The sequence below is a fragment of the Lampris incognitus genome, chromosome 20 (genome assembly GCF_029633865.1).
Source record: "Lampris incognitus isolate fLamInc1 chromosome 20, fLamInc1.hap2, whole genome shotgun sequence".
In the NCBI taxonomy this organism is placed as follows: domain Eukaryota; kingdom Metazoa; phylum Chordata; class Actinopteri; order Lampriformes; family Lampridae; genus Lampris; species Lampris incognitus.
The window spans coordinates 32231229-32247329 of NC_079230.1; the positions used below are offsets into that span (position 1 = coordinate 32231229).

At 46.8% G+C, this 16101-nt stretch overlaps 1 protein-coding gene across 3 annotated transcripts in view; it reads right to left on the reverse strand.

Moving 5' to 3' along the window:
• Positions 1 to 6981: 6981 nt before the first annotated feature.
• LOC130130425 (peroxisomal acyl-coenzyme A oxidase 3-like) overlaps positions 6982 to 16101 on the reverse strand; it is a 57121-nt gene continuing 48001 nt past the window's right edge. For all 3 annotated transcript variants that reach the window (XM_056300131.1, XM_056300132.1, XM_056300133.1), the window contains 3 exons: positions 12936 to 13003; positions 9786 to 9872; positions 6982 to 9243 (listed from right to left, as the gene is read on the reverse strand). In XM_056300131.1, coding sequence (XP_056156106.1) covers positions 9124 to 9243; positions 9786 to 9872; positions 12936 to 13003 — 275 coding nt within the window. In that variant the 3' untranslated portion in view covers positions 6982 to 9123. The remainder of the gene's footprint in view (positions 9244 to 9785; positions 9873 to 12935; positions 13004 to 16101) is intronic.

Sequence of the window (16101 nt, forward strand, 5' to 3'; positions counted from 1 at the left end):
CCTGGTCCATGTTTCTCTCCCTTGTCCTTCAGGTCAAGGAGTTTTCATCTTCTGGACTGAAGTTTCCAAGTCAGAGTCCAGTGTGCTGTGTGTGTTTAAGTGCGTGTTTGTGTAACTGTGTGAAGGTTTCAACTCGTACATGGTTTCATGCAGTGATCTCATTCGTGGGGAAACGAGTCATCTCTGTCTGAATGAGAAAGAAACCTGAGTCAGTCTGCTCCATCCCCTGGCCTGCAGACTCCGGGTGGAGTCAGGTGGAGCATCAGAGGACTGGACGGAGATGAACCCGTCCGGCTGTGACCTGACTGGAAATGTGGTGCAGTCACAGTCGCACAACTTGTGAACTGGAAGGATTACATTTGATTGGAGGTAATTTCTTTGGTCTAAGGAAAACATACCATAATCAGGGATGTCAGAGAAGACTCAGACTCTTTCCGTCGTAAAATGACAAAACTAACTGGCCTCGTGTGTTTGAAAGGCTGAATATGGCGAGCCTCGTTATGCAAAATAAAACCATAATATGAGAAATGCCACTAAAACTTCCATTTTATCACAACACACAACTGCAGCTTAACACTTTCTTGCCAGCATTTCCTTCTTTCTTTTCTACTTCCACTGTTTTCCTTGTTACCTTGGCCTCGGTCCCTTTGTGGGGCTGAGATGTGACGAGTCCTGCACACAGCATCCACATGACGTGAGCACAGAAAGGAGGGATGGGAGGAGTGATGAATGAGTGTAAAACAGACGACTGAAGCCGAGACCAATACAAACCTATGTGTGTTATCACCGGCTTGTCTTACGGTCGTTAAAAAGCTTGCTGGTTAACTCTGCGGAGTCCATTGTTTGACCACGTCACATTGGTGATGTGGTCATTATTCGCTGCATGGGTGGATGTGCTTCCCTCCTCCGGAAAGTGCATCCACCTATGCAGGGAACTCAGGGTTCGCTGCATTGGTGTCAGAAGTGGGATGGTGTGTTGCACTGCTGTGGGAGGCTAAAGATAACTACAGGAGGAAGTTGGAGCAAAAACTCCAACAGAACAACACGAGAGAGGTCTGGAGTGGGATGAAGACCATCACTGGTTTCAGGCCGACTGGCAGCAGAGCAGTGGAGGGCAGCTTGGACAGGGCCGATGAACTTAATGTGTTTTTTAACAGATTTGACACAATGACCCCCCCCCCCCCGGTCTCATCTGTTGCCTGCCCTCACCAACCGTCAACTTCACTGCCCCTCCCTCCCCCTCCTCCTCCTTACACCCCCTCAGCCTCCAGTGGGGGCCCTACTCCCCCCCCCCCGCCGGGTTCCTGGACTAATGGCCCTGTCCACACTGACGACCCCCTTCCCCCCCACACCTGTAACACCTACAGTGTGCTTCACGGTTGACCTTGTCAGAAGACAGTTGTTGAGACTTCACGCAAGCAAGGCGGCAGGCCCGGATGGTGTTAGCCCCAGGGTGCTCAAAGCTGTGCCCTTCAGTTATGTGGAGTGCTTCACCATGTCTTCAACACGAGTCTTAGACTTCAAAGGGTCCCCGTGCTGTGGAAAACATCCTGCCTCGTTCCTGTGATTAAAACGTCACATCCCAGAGACTCGGAGGACTACAGACTGGTAGCATTGACTTCACACATCATGAAGACTCTGAAAAGACTCATCCTGGAGCACATTCGGCCCACGGTCAAGCCACACTTGGATCCCCTCCAGTTTGCCTACCAGCCCCGACTGGGAGTTGAGGATGCCACCATTGTCCTGCTTAACTGTGCCTATGTCCACTTGGATAAGACAGCAAGCTCTGTGAGAGTCATGTTCTTTGACTTTTCCAGTGCCTTCAACACCATCCGGTCAGCTCTACTGGGTGAGAAGCTGACAGCAATGCAGGTAGATGCCCCCCTTGTGTCCTGGATTGTTGACTACCTTACTGGTAGACCACAGTATGTGTGCTTGCAACACTGTGTGTCAGACAGAGTGGTCAGCAACACTGGGGCTCCGCAGGGGACAGTCCTGTCTCCCTTCCTTTTCACCCTCTACACCATGGACTTCAACTACCTCACAGAGTTCTGCCATCTTCAGAAGTTCTCTGGTGACTCTGCTGTAGTCAGATGCATCAGTAATGGCGAGGAGGCTGAGTACAGGACTGTGGTGGGAAACTGTCATGTGGTGTCAGCAGAACAATCTGCAGCTCAACATGATTAAGACAAAGGAGCTGGTTGCTGACCTGAGAAGCGACATGACACCAGTGACCCCTGTCTCCATCCAGGGGGTCAGTGTGGACACGGTGGAATCTACAAGTACCTGAGGGTGTATATAGACAATAATCTGGACTGGGCTAAGAACACTGATGCCCTCTACAAGAAGAGACAGAACTGTCTCTACTGTTTGAGGAGGCTGAGGTCCTTCACCATCTGCCAGACAACGCTCAGGATGCGGTGTGAGTCTGTGGTGGCAGTGCTCTCCTGTTTGCTGTTGTGTGTTGGGGCAGCAGGTTGAGGGTAGCAGATGCAAACAGGTTCAACAAACTGATCCACAAGGCCGGTGACGTTGTGGGGGTGGAACTGGATTCTCTGGTGGCGGTTTCTGAGAGTTGGACGCTGTTGAAGTTATGTGCCATCACGGACAATGTCTCCCACCCACTCCATGACGTGCTGGTTGGGCACAGGAGTACTTTTAGTAAGAGACTCATTCTCCCGAAATGCACCACAGAGCGCCACAGGAGGTCATTCCTCCCTTTGGCCATCGGACTTTACAACTCCTCCCTCAGACTCAGACCGTCAGACACTCTGAGTTCATGGTCAGTGGACCGGCCCTGCCGGGTTTTGTTTGTGCTGCTTGTTGTGTGCTGTGGTAGTGCAGTGTAGGTAGGGTGTTATGTGCACCATGCTTGTTGATATATTTTGTTCTTATTTCTATTTCTTATTTATCTTTTATTTCTATTTGTTTCTGTTTCTATTTTCTTATCTTGTATCTTGGTAGATTTTAGTTATTAGAGCGTGAGTGTCTGTAATAGAACCCAATTTCCCCTCGGGGATGAATAAAGTATTCTGATTCTGATTCTGAAACAGGGAGAAAGAGATGGAGTCAGAGAGATGGAGAAGGAAAGAGGGCAGTTTAAAAAAGAGGTGAAGTCAGACAGATGGAAAATGATGAGTCCAGACCAGAGTTGTGGAGGGATACTTCTCCTGGATCTCCACCTTGTCATGTTGGAGAAGCTTCCATGTAGTAATGATTTCAAGAGCTATGTCATCCAGCTCTTGGTTCCTGATCGGGTCACCCAAGGCGGCTAGGTCAAGGGGGAGGTTCCAGATGAAACGCGATCCAACAAAGACCTCAACGGCAGTGAAGGTGGATGAAGGCTGCAACAGACGGTGGTCCCCAATTGTCTTGGTTCTCCATGCTGTTGGACTCTGGCCATCCCCTGCCAAGCACTGTGTGGTGGCTGCAGGCATAACAGCCACTCCACGTAAAAAGCTGTCACGCGCAGGCGTCCTCCCATTATGCGGCTCCAGGATCAGCCTCTACACCCACCTCAAGACCCAGAGGGACCCAGAGGGAAGACGGTCATACTCGACCCCGAGTGACCACCAATGATGATGATGAGGATGATGTGGAGGGAAAAGAAATGAGATGGAATGAAAATGGGGAAAGATTAAAAAAAGAAGATGGAGCAGTGGGATCAAACGATCAAACACCTAAACTCACAAACATTGTTCATCTGGTTTGTTGTGGCAACTTTGTAATGTGTGATATTGGGCTATACAAATAAAACTGATTTGACTTGTGAGGCAAAGTGAAAACACTTTATCAGTTTGACATGACTTAGAATTGTTATGCAGCTATTGCCTTGGATTTATTTGGTTTGTGGTATACTGCTGTATATTGTTGTTTAAAGGCCATCCATCCATCCATCATCCAAACCGCTTATCCTGCTCTCAGGGTGGTGGAGATGCCGGAGTCTATCCCAGCAGTCATTGGGCGGCAGGCGGGGAGACACCCTGGACAGGCCGCCAGTCCATCACAGGGCCGACAGACTACCTTGTGATTTTGGGCTATAAAAATAAACTTGACTATCTGTCTTGTCCGTTGTGACATTCTGGGTGTCCTGTGGGAAATAAAAAACCCCTGAGCCACAGCACCAACCAAGCAGAATCCCTCAAACGCCTGAGACCAACAGACTGAATAAAAAGACTGTGAGGAAGCCTCATGTGTTGAAACAATGGCTCCCCCAGCCTGTGAACTGGAAACAGCTGCAGTATTGATACAGGGAGAGTGAACAGCCACGCCCTCTAGTGGTTACCCCAGACCAGTTCATCTGGACTTCACTGGGAGAAACGTGTCATCGTCACTCAACTCAATGACTTCTTCGGTTCTCAGCACAGTTGCATAACAATTGGTTTCATATGCAAATTAGCATGACCATTAATTACAATGGCCAAGTATACTGCTCCCAGAGGACTGGGGAGTCTCTGCAACCACGGCGGTGTAAGACGGTGACAGATGTACTCAGAACTCCAAATAATCGTGATTAGTTTTCACTTTAAAAAAGTGGAAAATGTTGTGACAGGACTTAACTTGGTTTCACTTTTTACATCACAAAAACCTGCCATTTTAACAGAGGTGTGTAGACTTTTTATATGTACTGTAAATGCACCAAAGATTTCCCAACTGCACCATCCTTTTACACGTCTCCATCCATCCGTCCATCCAAGCTCATAATACAAACCCCAATTCCAATGAAGTTGGGACGTTGTGTAAAACGTAAATAAAAACAGAATACAATGATTTGCAAATCCTTTCCCACCTATATTCGGCTGAATACACTACAAAGACAAGATATTTAATGTTCAAACTGATAAACTTTATTGTTTTTTGCAAATATTCACTCATTTTGAATTTGATGCCTGCAACACGTTCCAGAGAAGCTGGGACAGGGGCATGTTCACCACTGTGTTACACCACCTTTCCTTTTAACAACACTCAATAAGCCTTTGGGGACTGAGGACACTACTTGTTGAAGCTTTGTAGGTGGAATTCTTTCCCATCCTTGCTTGATGTACGACTTCAGTTGCTCAACAGTCCGGGGTCTCCGTTGTCGTATTTTGCGCTTCATAATGCGCCACACATGTTCAATGGGGTACAGGTCTGGACTGCAGACAGGCCAGTCCAGTACCCGCACTCTTTTACTACGAAACCCCGCTGTTGGAACACGTGCAGAATGTGGCTTGGCATTGTCTTGCTGAAATAAGCAGGGACGTCCCTGAAAAAGACGTCGCTTGGATGGCAGCATATGTTGCTCCAAAACCTGTAGGTACCTTTCAGCATTAATGGTGCCTTCCCAGATGTGCAGGTTACCCATGATACCATGGGCACTAACACTTCACGGATATATACCAAGTCCAGTTGCACTTGATTCAACTCCTTTGGATAACCATGACCTGGATGAATGAGAACATTCACAGACAATCTGGATGGTCCTTTTCCTCTTTAGCCCGGAGGACACAACGTCCATGATTTCCAAAAACAATATGAAATGTGGACTCGTCAGACCACAGCACTTTTCCACTTTGCGTCAGTCCATCTCAGATGAGCTCGGGCCAGAGAAGCCGGCGGCGTTTCTGGGTGGTGTTGATACATGGCTTTGGCTTTGCATGGTAGAGTTTTAACTTGCACTTGTAGATGTAGCGACCAACTGTGTTAACTGATGATGGCTTTCCCAAGTGCTCCTGAGCCCACGTGGTCATATCCTTTACACAATGTTGGGTTTTAAATGCAGTGCCGCCTGAGGGGTCGAAGGTCACGGGCATTCAATGTTGGTTTTCGGCCTTGCTGCTTACGTGCAGAGATTTCTCCGGATTCTCTGAATCTTGTGATGATATTATGGACTGGAGATGATGAAATCCCTAAATTCCTTGCAGTTGTACGTTGAGAAACGTTGTTCTTAAACTGTTGGACTATTTGCTCACACAGTTGTTCACAAAGTGGTGACCCTCGCCCCATCCTTGCTTGTGAACAACTGAGCCTTTCGGGGATGCTCCTTTTATACCCAATTATGACACTCCCTCCCCTGTTTCCAGTTCACCTGTTCACCTGTGGAATGTTCCAGACAGGTGCTTTTTGAGCATTCCTCAACTTTCCCAGTCTTTTGTTGCCCCTGTCCCAGCTTCTTTGGAACGTGTTGCAGGCATCAAATTCAAAATGAGTGAATATTGCAAAAAACAATCAAGTTTATCAGTCTGAACATTAAATATCTTGTCTTTGAAGTGTATTCAATTGAATATAGGTGGAAAAGGATTTGCAAATCATTGTATTCTGTTTTTATTCACGTTTTACACAGCGTCCCAACTTCATTGGATTGGGGTTTGTAGTAGCATTAGAATTATGTGAACTAATCAACAATTAGTTCAACAATTAGTTTAGCCTCTAACCTCTGGACAACCACGCTGCGCCTGAGGAGGAAACACTGAGGGCTGTGTAACAGGACGTGGGAGCGGGGCAGGCTAAGCTAACTGCTAGCCCATGCAGACCGGCAGGTCCGACAGTCATCCTGGCATTCGCGTTAACATTCACTGTCCAAGAGAGCCACGATATATATACACATATATATGTGTGTATATATATATATATACACACACACACACACACATATATATATGTATATATGTGTGTGTGTGTATATATACATATATATATACACACACACACACATATATATATATGTATATATGTGTGTGTGTGTATATACATATATATATACAAACACACATATACATATATATGTATATATGTGTGTGTGTATATATACATATATATATACACACACACACACACACACACACACATATATATATATATATTTTGTGTAGTTTGGATGTGTGTTTTTGTCTTTGTGTGGCACTGCTGTGGGAAATGATATTTCGTCTCGTGTGTGTGTGTGTGTGTGTGCGCCTGTGTGCAGGTGCTTGGAATGAAATGACAAATAAACGTTCCTGATTCCTGATTTATTGTCACCGACATGACAGAAAGTAATTAGCAGAGAGGTTTGTGAGTCGACCTACAGACACTGAATTCATCTGTTACGTAACACAAACAGAGCAACTTCTGGACTCGTACTCCTGCTTGTTGTTCCATCCCTCCGAACAGACTGAAAACACAATACTTTGGTTTTGTTCGTTAAACCAGAGACAGTTAAACAAATGTCCATCGACTGAGCCAACTGAGAAGAGTCACGTACTTGCTTCTTTAAAAAAAAAAAAAACGGGGCGGCACGGTGGCCAAGTGGTCAGCACTGTTCTTCACAGCAAGAAGGTCCTGGGTTCGAACCCCTGCTCTTCCCAGGTCCTTTCTGTGTGGAGTTTGCATGTTCTCCCCATGTCTGCGTGGGTGTCCTCCCACCATCAGAAAGACATGCATGTTAGGGTTAATACTCCTGCCTGTGCCCCGGAGCAAGGCAGTGGAAAGAAGAAGTGGAGTTGGTCCCCGGGTGCTGCAGCCGCCCTGCTGGTTGCTCTGGTTACACACAGAGACACAGTCAGTGTAACCTGTACATGACAATAAAGTGTCTTTCTTTCTTTTGCTCATTTCAAGAAAGGCCAGAAAACTTTCCTCATCTGCATTCGTCCTCACGTCTCCCAGTAAGACTCTTCCAACTGCCTGCTGGACGCTGCCAGCTAATATGAATCACTTCACACTACTGATGACATGTGTTACTGCTGTTACACCCTGACTGTCCTAGACACTGGTGTCATTATGTCCACTGCTGTGTCCACCTGCTCTTAGACACTGGTGTCATTATGTCCACTGCTGTGTCCTACTCTCTTAGACAATGGTGTCATTATGTCCACTACTGTGTCCACCTGCTCTTAGACACTGGTGTCATTATATCCACTGCTGTGTCCACCTGCTCTTAGACACTGGTGTCATTATGTCCACTGTTGTGTCCACCTGCTCTTAAGACACTGGTGTCATTATGTCCACTGCTGTGTCCACCTGCTCTTAGACACTGGTGTCATTATGTCCACTGCTGTGTCTACCTGCTCTTAGACACTGGTGTCATTATGTCCACTGTTGTGTCCACCTGCTCTTAGGCACTGGTGTCATTATGTCCACTGCTGTGTCCTACTCTCTTAGACAATGGTGTCATTATGTCCACTACTGTGTCCACCTGCTCTTAGGCACTGGTGTCATTATGTCCACTGCTGTGTCCTACTCTCTTAGACACTGGTGTCATTATGTCCAGTACTGTGTCCACCTGCTCTTAGACACTGGTGTCATTATGTCCACTGCTGTGTCTTACTCTCTTAGACAATGGTGTCATTATGTCCACTACTGTGTCCACCTGCTCTTAGACACTGGTGTCATTATGTCCACTACTGTGTCCTCCTCTCTTAGACACTGGTGTCATCATGTCCACTGCTGTGTCCTCCTGCTACCCTCACGTCACTTCACATGATGTCTGCTAACAACATGTGGCTTTGTGTATGTACGTCGTAGTGTGCGTCTCTTACCTGGATGGTGTGAGGCACTATCGCTACATGCATGGGACATGGCGTGGACTCCTGGCTGTGACCACTATGTGGCGCTGTATAAAACCAGGTGCTGATGTTCATATCTCAGTTGAGTCTTGCAGGTCGCTATGGATTAAAATGTCTGCTAAATGTAAATTTCACATCAATTAATTATGACGTCCATCCATCCATCCATTAACCAAACCGCTTCACCTGCTCTCAGGGTCGCGGGACGCTGTAGCCTATCGCTGGAGCCTATATCATTATTAATTATGACATGTTGATTCTAAAACTCGAGCTCTTTATTTTGGGCTGTTTTGTTTCCAAGGCATCAAAAATGATCAAGAATTAAATATCGACTCAGCAGTTAAAATGAAGAGTAGAACAACTTCATGTGAGATTTCAAACCACTGCGGGCTTCATCATAAGGCAATTGGAAATGTTAAACTGTTAATCTGAATAAAGACTTAATCCTTTGTAGTTGCTAACGTCTTCAATCAGGGTCAGTATCCACAACACTGCTCATCTTTTCCTCAACAGGGGTAAAGCTGTTGAGAGGATGGAGCGATGAAGAGGAGGAATTTGGTTTGATTATGTTGCAGGGCTCTCTAACGGTCCATCCAGGGCTTCAGAGCTTGGCACGGAGGGATCCCACCACAGGTTTGTCTGCACAGAACTCCTTCCACCAGGCCGCACGCTCCATCACGTTGCTGCTCTGCATCACCGTGGACCACAGGTTCTTATACAGCTGCAGCGTGGAGGGAGACATGACAAGGAGGGCGTAGGTAACACCAATGATTCCTCTGAACTTTGGAAACAAGGCATACACAAGGCATAAGGAGGCCTTATGTCTCACCCATTTAGTCTGGCTCTGGAGGTCAGGACTGCCCACTAGACTGCTTACATGTGGCACCTCTTTGTACTCATGCTCTTTCTGTTTGTCTTTCACTCTTGAACTGAGTGCCCTCTACTTCTGCCTCGCTTGCATTATTCTGACCGCTTGTCACTTTTCCTGCTTGGAGCAGCCTCACAGCTGCTCAGACTGATGATGCAAAACAGCCTCACAGCTGCTCAGACTGATGATGCAAAACAGCCTCACAGCTGCTCAGACTGATGATGCAAAGGATGTGATGTGTGGGGGGAGGATGTGATAGTGTGGGGGGAGGATGTGATGTGTGGGTGGAGGATGTGATGTGTGGGGGGAGGATGTGTTTGGGATAGGCCGGCTGATAGGAGACCTCTTTTCCCTTCAGCTCTCTCCCTCTCTCTCTCTCGGTGTGAGGTCCTTACCTCGCCATCGGCCTTGCCAATTGGAGCGTTGAGAATGAAGTCAGGAGGAGCGATGACGTCCACCAGTGCCACGGCCTCGTCTTTCAGCTGGGATGGAGAGAAAAGGGGCAGACGTGAGGGAAGTGAAGGAGGCAGACAGGAACTGTGAAGAACAAGTCAGTGTTAGCGCCAGCCTGTGGACAAAGGAGTAGAAGCTCATAACGTCATCCTGGAGCAAGAAGATGGTCACTCAGACTGAAAGAGAGAAAGAGCACCAGGAAAAGGAACAGCAGAAAGACAGCGTCCATGAGACCCTCACACCCAGGTCAACAGACCACGGCCCTGTCTCACGGTTAAAAACGCCAGACGCTGGGATGGGCAACCGGTATCAAACCACGGCCTGCAGGTTTCTCTACCTTGGGGAAAAGCTCAGTCTGCCCTGGACACCACTCGAGTCACCAGCACCCATGCAGGACACCAGAGCGCCACCTCTGTAGCTGACTATGTAGGAATCATGTACACAGCAAGCCGGTCATTAATGCCACATACACCCCTTCACTGTACAACATCCCACCTACTACACAACTGCTTACTAAAGAAATGGACGGCACATGGCCCAGTGGGTAGCACTTTTGCCTCACAGCAAGAAGGTCCTGGGTTTGAAACCCAGGCCGTCCCAGGTCCTTTCTGTGTGGCGTTTGCATGTTCTCCCCGTGTCTGCGTGGGTCTCCTCCCACCATCAAAAAGACATGCATGTTAGGGTTCATACTCCTGCCTGCGTCCCTGAGCAAGGCAGTGGAAAGAAGAAGTGGAGTCGGTCCCCGGGCGCTGCAGCTGCACTGCTGCTAGCTACACAGCTAGGATGCTGGGTCCCACGCAGAGAACACATTCCATTGTATGTATGTACAAAGTGATCAATAAGGACTGTTCTATTCTATTCTATTCTATTAAATCAACGACTTCACCCAAAATATTGATTTAACCAGGATTTTACTGATTTAACCAGGATTTTACTGATTTAACCAGGATTTTATTGCTTCAGCTAAAGAAAAAAAAATAGTCCATTAGATTTGTTAGTCCATGAGAACTGGATCCATACCAACGGTCTATTTTTCCCAGCGGCGCTCTGCTACTCAGAAAAAACAGACTGGAGAACGCTGTAATTAACCAGTCTGACTCGAGTATTCAACAGAGCCGTGTAATAAACTACTACATATAAAACTACCCGTCCGTCCATTGTCCCAGGTGACTAGCCCAGTCGGGGTCGCAGGATGCTGGAACCAGTCCCACCCAGCAGTCACTGGGCAACTCTACGAAAAAACTAGCCATCTGTCCATTGTCCCAGCTGACTAGCCCAGTCGGGGTCATGGAATGCTGGAACCAGTCCCACCCAGCAGTCACTGGGTGACTCTACTATATATAAAACTACCCGTCCGTCCATTGTCCCAGGTGACTAGCCCAGTCGGGGTCATGGGATGCTGGAACCAGTCCCACCCAGCAGTCACTGGGTGACTCTACTATATATAAAACTACCCGTCCGTCCATTGTCTCAGCTGACTAGCCCAGTCGGGGTCATGGGATACTGGAGCCAGTCTTACCCAGCAGTCACTGGGCAGCAGCTGGGGAGACACCCTAAAACTAGAAAAATCAAACAAAAACTATGTAAAAAACACTATCACATGAGAACTACTGGGGGCGTCCGGGTGGTGTGACGCTCTATTCCGTTGCCTACCAACACAGGCATCAGCGGTTTGAATCCCTGTGTTACCTCCAGCTTGGTTAGGCACCCGTACAGATACAATAGGCTGTGTCTGTGGGTGGGACGCCAGATGTGGGTATGTGTCCTGGTCGCTGCACTAGCGCCTCCTCTGGTCAGGGCGCCTGTTCGGGGGGAGGGGAACTGGGGGGAATAGTGTGAGTCTATGTCCCCCTGGTGAAACTCCTCACTGTCAGGTGAAAAGAAGCGGCTGGTGACTCCACATGTATGGGAGGAGGCATGTGGTAGGCTGCAGCCCTCCCCGGATCATCAGAGGGGGTGGAGACCGGGACGGCTCGGAAGAGTGGGGCGATTGGCCGGATACAATTGGGGAGAAAAGGGGGGGGGTGTTATATCACAGAATACTTGTAACTCGAGTGAGATTTTGATATACTTGTAGTTTGATGTGTTGTGTGGTTATCTTGGTTAAATTATCACAGGATAGGCACTGCCTACCCCACCTAGCCTGACCGCACATAATTGTGTTAGTCTACTTTTGTAGTTCCAGAACTCACCAGGTCAAAGTTAAGGAGTAATCCACAACAAAACATAAGGTTGTTGTGGTGTGCGTCAAGATAAAGTCAGTAGTGATATTATAGCTGCTGAACATGGCAACATTTAGCGTTGTATGCTGCACACACTTCCTTTGCTAACATATCAGGCTGCAGTCAAAGTACAGCATAGAATGTGTGCAGTGAAGGTCTGTCAGGTGTGAGTTAGGTGTGTGTCAGGTGTGTGTCAGGTGTGAGTCAGGTGTGTGTTAGGTGTGAGTCAGGTGTGTGTCAGGTGTGAGTCAGGTGTGTGTCAGGTGTGTGTCAGGTGTGAGTCAGGTGTGAGGCAGGTGTGAGTCAGGTGTGTGTCATGTGTGTGTCATGTGTGTGTCAGGTGTGTGTCAGGTGTGAGGCAGGTGTGTGTCAGGTGTGAGGCAGGTGTGAGTCAGGAGTGAGTCAGGAGTGAGTCAGGTGTGTGTCATGTGTGTGTCAGGTGTGTGTCAGGAGTTTGTCAGGTGTGTGTTAGGTGTGAGTCAGGTGTGAGGCAGGTGTGTGTCAGGTGTGAGGCAGGTGTGAGTCAGGAGTGAGTCAGGTGTCTGTCAGGTGTGAGGCAGGTGTGAGTCAGGAGTGAGTCAGGTGTGTGTCAGGAGTGAGTCAGGTGTGTGTCAGGTGGTCCAGCTTTACCAGAGGAATTTATAGTGAGACTTGTTCACCCAGCATCACAACTAAGAAGCCATCCTGATGGATGGTGAAACATCTCCACACTGAACACTAACATCATGTATAGATCTAAAGCTCTCCTGGAGTCTTCCTCAGATGAAGCATGTGGCTGCAGGTCCACAGAGCAGAGAGGTGGGGCACAGAGACAGCAGCTGTGATGGGCAGAAATACAGCAGTATGAAAAACAAATCCATCTTTCTGTACCTGGGAGCAGAGGTTGACAATGGCCCCCTGGACAAACTCCACTGGCGTTCTTCCTGAGAAATACCCACCTGTGGGAGAGCATCACAGTGTTTAATAATAATAATAATAATAATAATAAATTGAGTTTGTATAGCGCTTCTCATCTGCAGAGACAGATCTCGAAGTGCTTCAGAGATAAAAGACTATAGTAAAACCAGAACGACTTATAAGAGCTACTGGGTGGTGTGGTAAAGGGGAACCCTTCCCTTTGTTTAAACCCAGTAAGATCCCCTCCCCTGGATGACTGGAAATACAACCAGCCACTGGATGGGGTGACTCAAGTGCTTTCTCTGTACATTTTCAAATGCATCAGGTTGTGTGTGCCACGGTCCCCTCCATCCTGGCTAAACTCCCGGGGCTTCTTAGCTCACTGCCATCCTCTACCAACCGAGTCCTAGTGCATGTGGGGACCAACGTCGCAGCCTATCAGCAGTCTGAACTAACTAAAAAGGATTTTATCAGGGTCTTTAAGCTTTTAAGTTCTTCTGGAAAATCTGTCTTTATTTCCGGTCCTATTCCCACAGTGGCCCGTGGAGTAGGGCGCTTCAGCAGAATCCTCAGCCTCAACACTTGGCTCCAGTCCACCTGCAGGGCTAATAATCTGGGCTTCATTGACAACTTTGATTTGTTCTGGGAACGCTTTTTCTTCTTTAGAAGAGACGGTATCCACCCCAACAATCTGGGTAGCCGCATGTTAGCGGCCAATTGTCGTTACGCCGTGCAGTCTGGTATTCATGGATGACTATTTACACCCACTGTCACAGTCCCCCAGGTTAGTCCCACAGGTATATATAAAAAATACCTTTGTTACATAGAACGTTAAGTCTCCAGGTCATGATCACTGCTGCCCTGTGGAATCCAGCTCTTCTAAAGCTGAGTCCTCTCTCATCTCACGGCTCTTACAATATTCCTGCTAGGATTAGGCCACGATTTACTACCCACTACCCTCTGCACTGTGTGTCTTCAACTGTCAGGCCATTGATAAGTCTGCTGTAGTGGTTCCAGCCCCACTAAGCCACTTGTCCAAATTGTTTTGCTCTTTTAAATGCCCAGTCCATGTCAAATAAGTTTGTTATTCTCCAGGATTTAATTACTTCCTCAACCTTGACTTTCTATTTCTTACTGAGACCTGGATTAAACCTGGGGAGTGCTCCCTCTAGTGGAGCTCTGCCCACCCAGCTATAATTTTCTGAACGCACCCAGGTTAACAGGTCCTGGTGGGGGGTATAGTAGCTGCCTTTAAGAACCTTTACACTTGTGTTCCTTTTACTTCTGTTTCTTTTACTAGTTTTGAAGTCTTAACTTTTAAAATTGTGTGTGACAACCCCATTTGCTGTATAATTATTTATCACCCCCCCCACCCCAATTCATCTACAGGTTTTCTTAATGAATTCTCTGAGCTGTTGTCCTCTCTTGTTCTTTCATTTGATAGGGCCATTATAGTTGGTGATTTTAACACCCATATTGATATCCTTTTAACTCATTTGTCATCGATTTTTTAAACATTTCTAAATCTTTTAACCTTGTGCAGCATGTCACTGGCCCCACACAGAACCGTGGGCACAGCCTTGATTTAGTTTTCACCCTGGACTTGTCTCTTAATTTCCTGTATATGATCGATTTTGTCTCTGACCATACATGTATTATATTTGATGCTTCTTTACTACCTACTACACTACCCCAGAAACATATAATTAATTCTCACATCTTTAATAAGCAGTCAGCAGCCATGTTTTCTAGATATTTTTCCAGTCTGGCCAGCTGCCCGCCACTCTTCGCCAACATTAATGACCAAGTTAGTTGGTTTAATGATTTGTGTACATCTGCCCTTGATTTCTCGGCTCCATATACTTCCAGGGCTGTCCCAGTTATTAACACTACTCCTTGGATCAATGAAAACATCCGTCAAAAAAGAGGGGAATATAGGAAGTCCAAACACAGATGGAAAAAATCTGCTCTTGAAGTTCATCAACTCCACATGGAGTTATTTTCTGATTTCAATCAAACTATTGAAGATGCACGAGCTGCTTACTTCTCTGACTAGAGAATAATGAACATAACCCTAGGTTTCTGTTCAGTACTGTCAATTAGCTTGTGAATCCCTCTCTTCCTACTATTTATGCCTGTTCTCCTAACGACTGTGAACATTTCTATTCTTTGTTTTTTGACAAGATCGATGGTCTAAGGTCCAATTTTACCCCCACTGTTTCCCCCTCCCCCGCCCCTTTCAGCTGTCGGAATTTTCTCCTGTATCTCTTCACTTCCTTGTCAATACTGTAAACTTCATGCGTCCTTCATCCAGTCCCTATGATATAGTTCCAACAAAATTTTTAAAATCCATCCTCCATGGTTTAGGTCCCTGCCTGCTTTCTATCATTGGCTCACTCACATCTGGGACTGTACCTGACTACTTTAAAATTGCCTGTGTTCAGCCCCTCCTCAAAAAACCTCCCTTGATCCGGCCAGGGTAGAGAATTATAGACCGATTTCCAAACTTTCTTTCTTACCCAAAAACCTTGAAAAAATTGTTGCAGACCAAATCCTGCAGCTGACTGAGGGTCATAAAATTTTTGATAAATTTCAATCTGGCTTTCATCACAAGCATAGTACTGAGACTGCATTTCTAAGAGTGTCCAATGACATTCTCATGCATGCCGATAAAGGTGAATACACTATTCTCATTCTCCTAGATTTAACTGCTGCCTTTGATACCATCGATCATGCCATCTTACTTGATAGGTTGGAGAACTGGGTTGGCATTTCTGGTACAGCATTAAACTGGTTTCGCTCTTATCTGACAAACAGATATTTTATATTTCTGTGTATTAACAATCTTGTATCCTCGTCAGCTCTCCTACAGTGTGGAGTCCCTCAGGGGTCTGTTCTTGGGCCAGTTCTCTTCTCTTTATACATGCTTCCTCTGGGTCATTTGTTGAGTCACTTTCAAGACATGTCACACCACTGTTATGCCAATGATACTCAGATCTATTTCTCTGCTAAACCCAATAACCTGAATAAACTGTCCTCCCTTCATGATTGCTTAGCTGCCAAAGACTGGATGTCCCTTAATTTCCTCCATTTAAACCCCAACAAAACTGAAGTTCTCTTAATCGGTCTGAGAACTTTG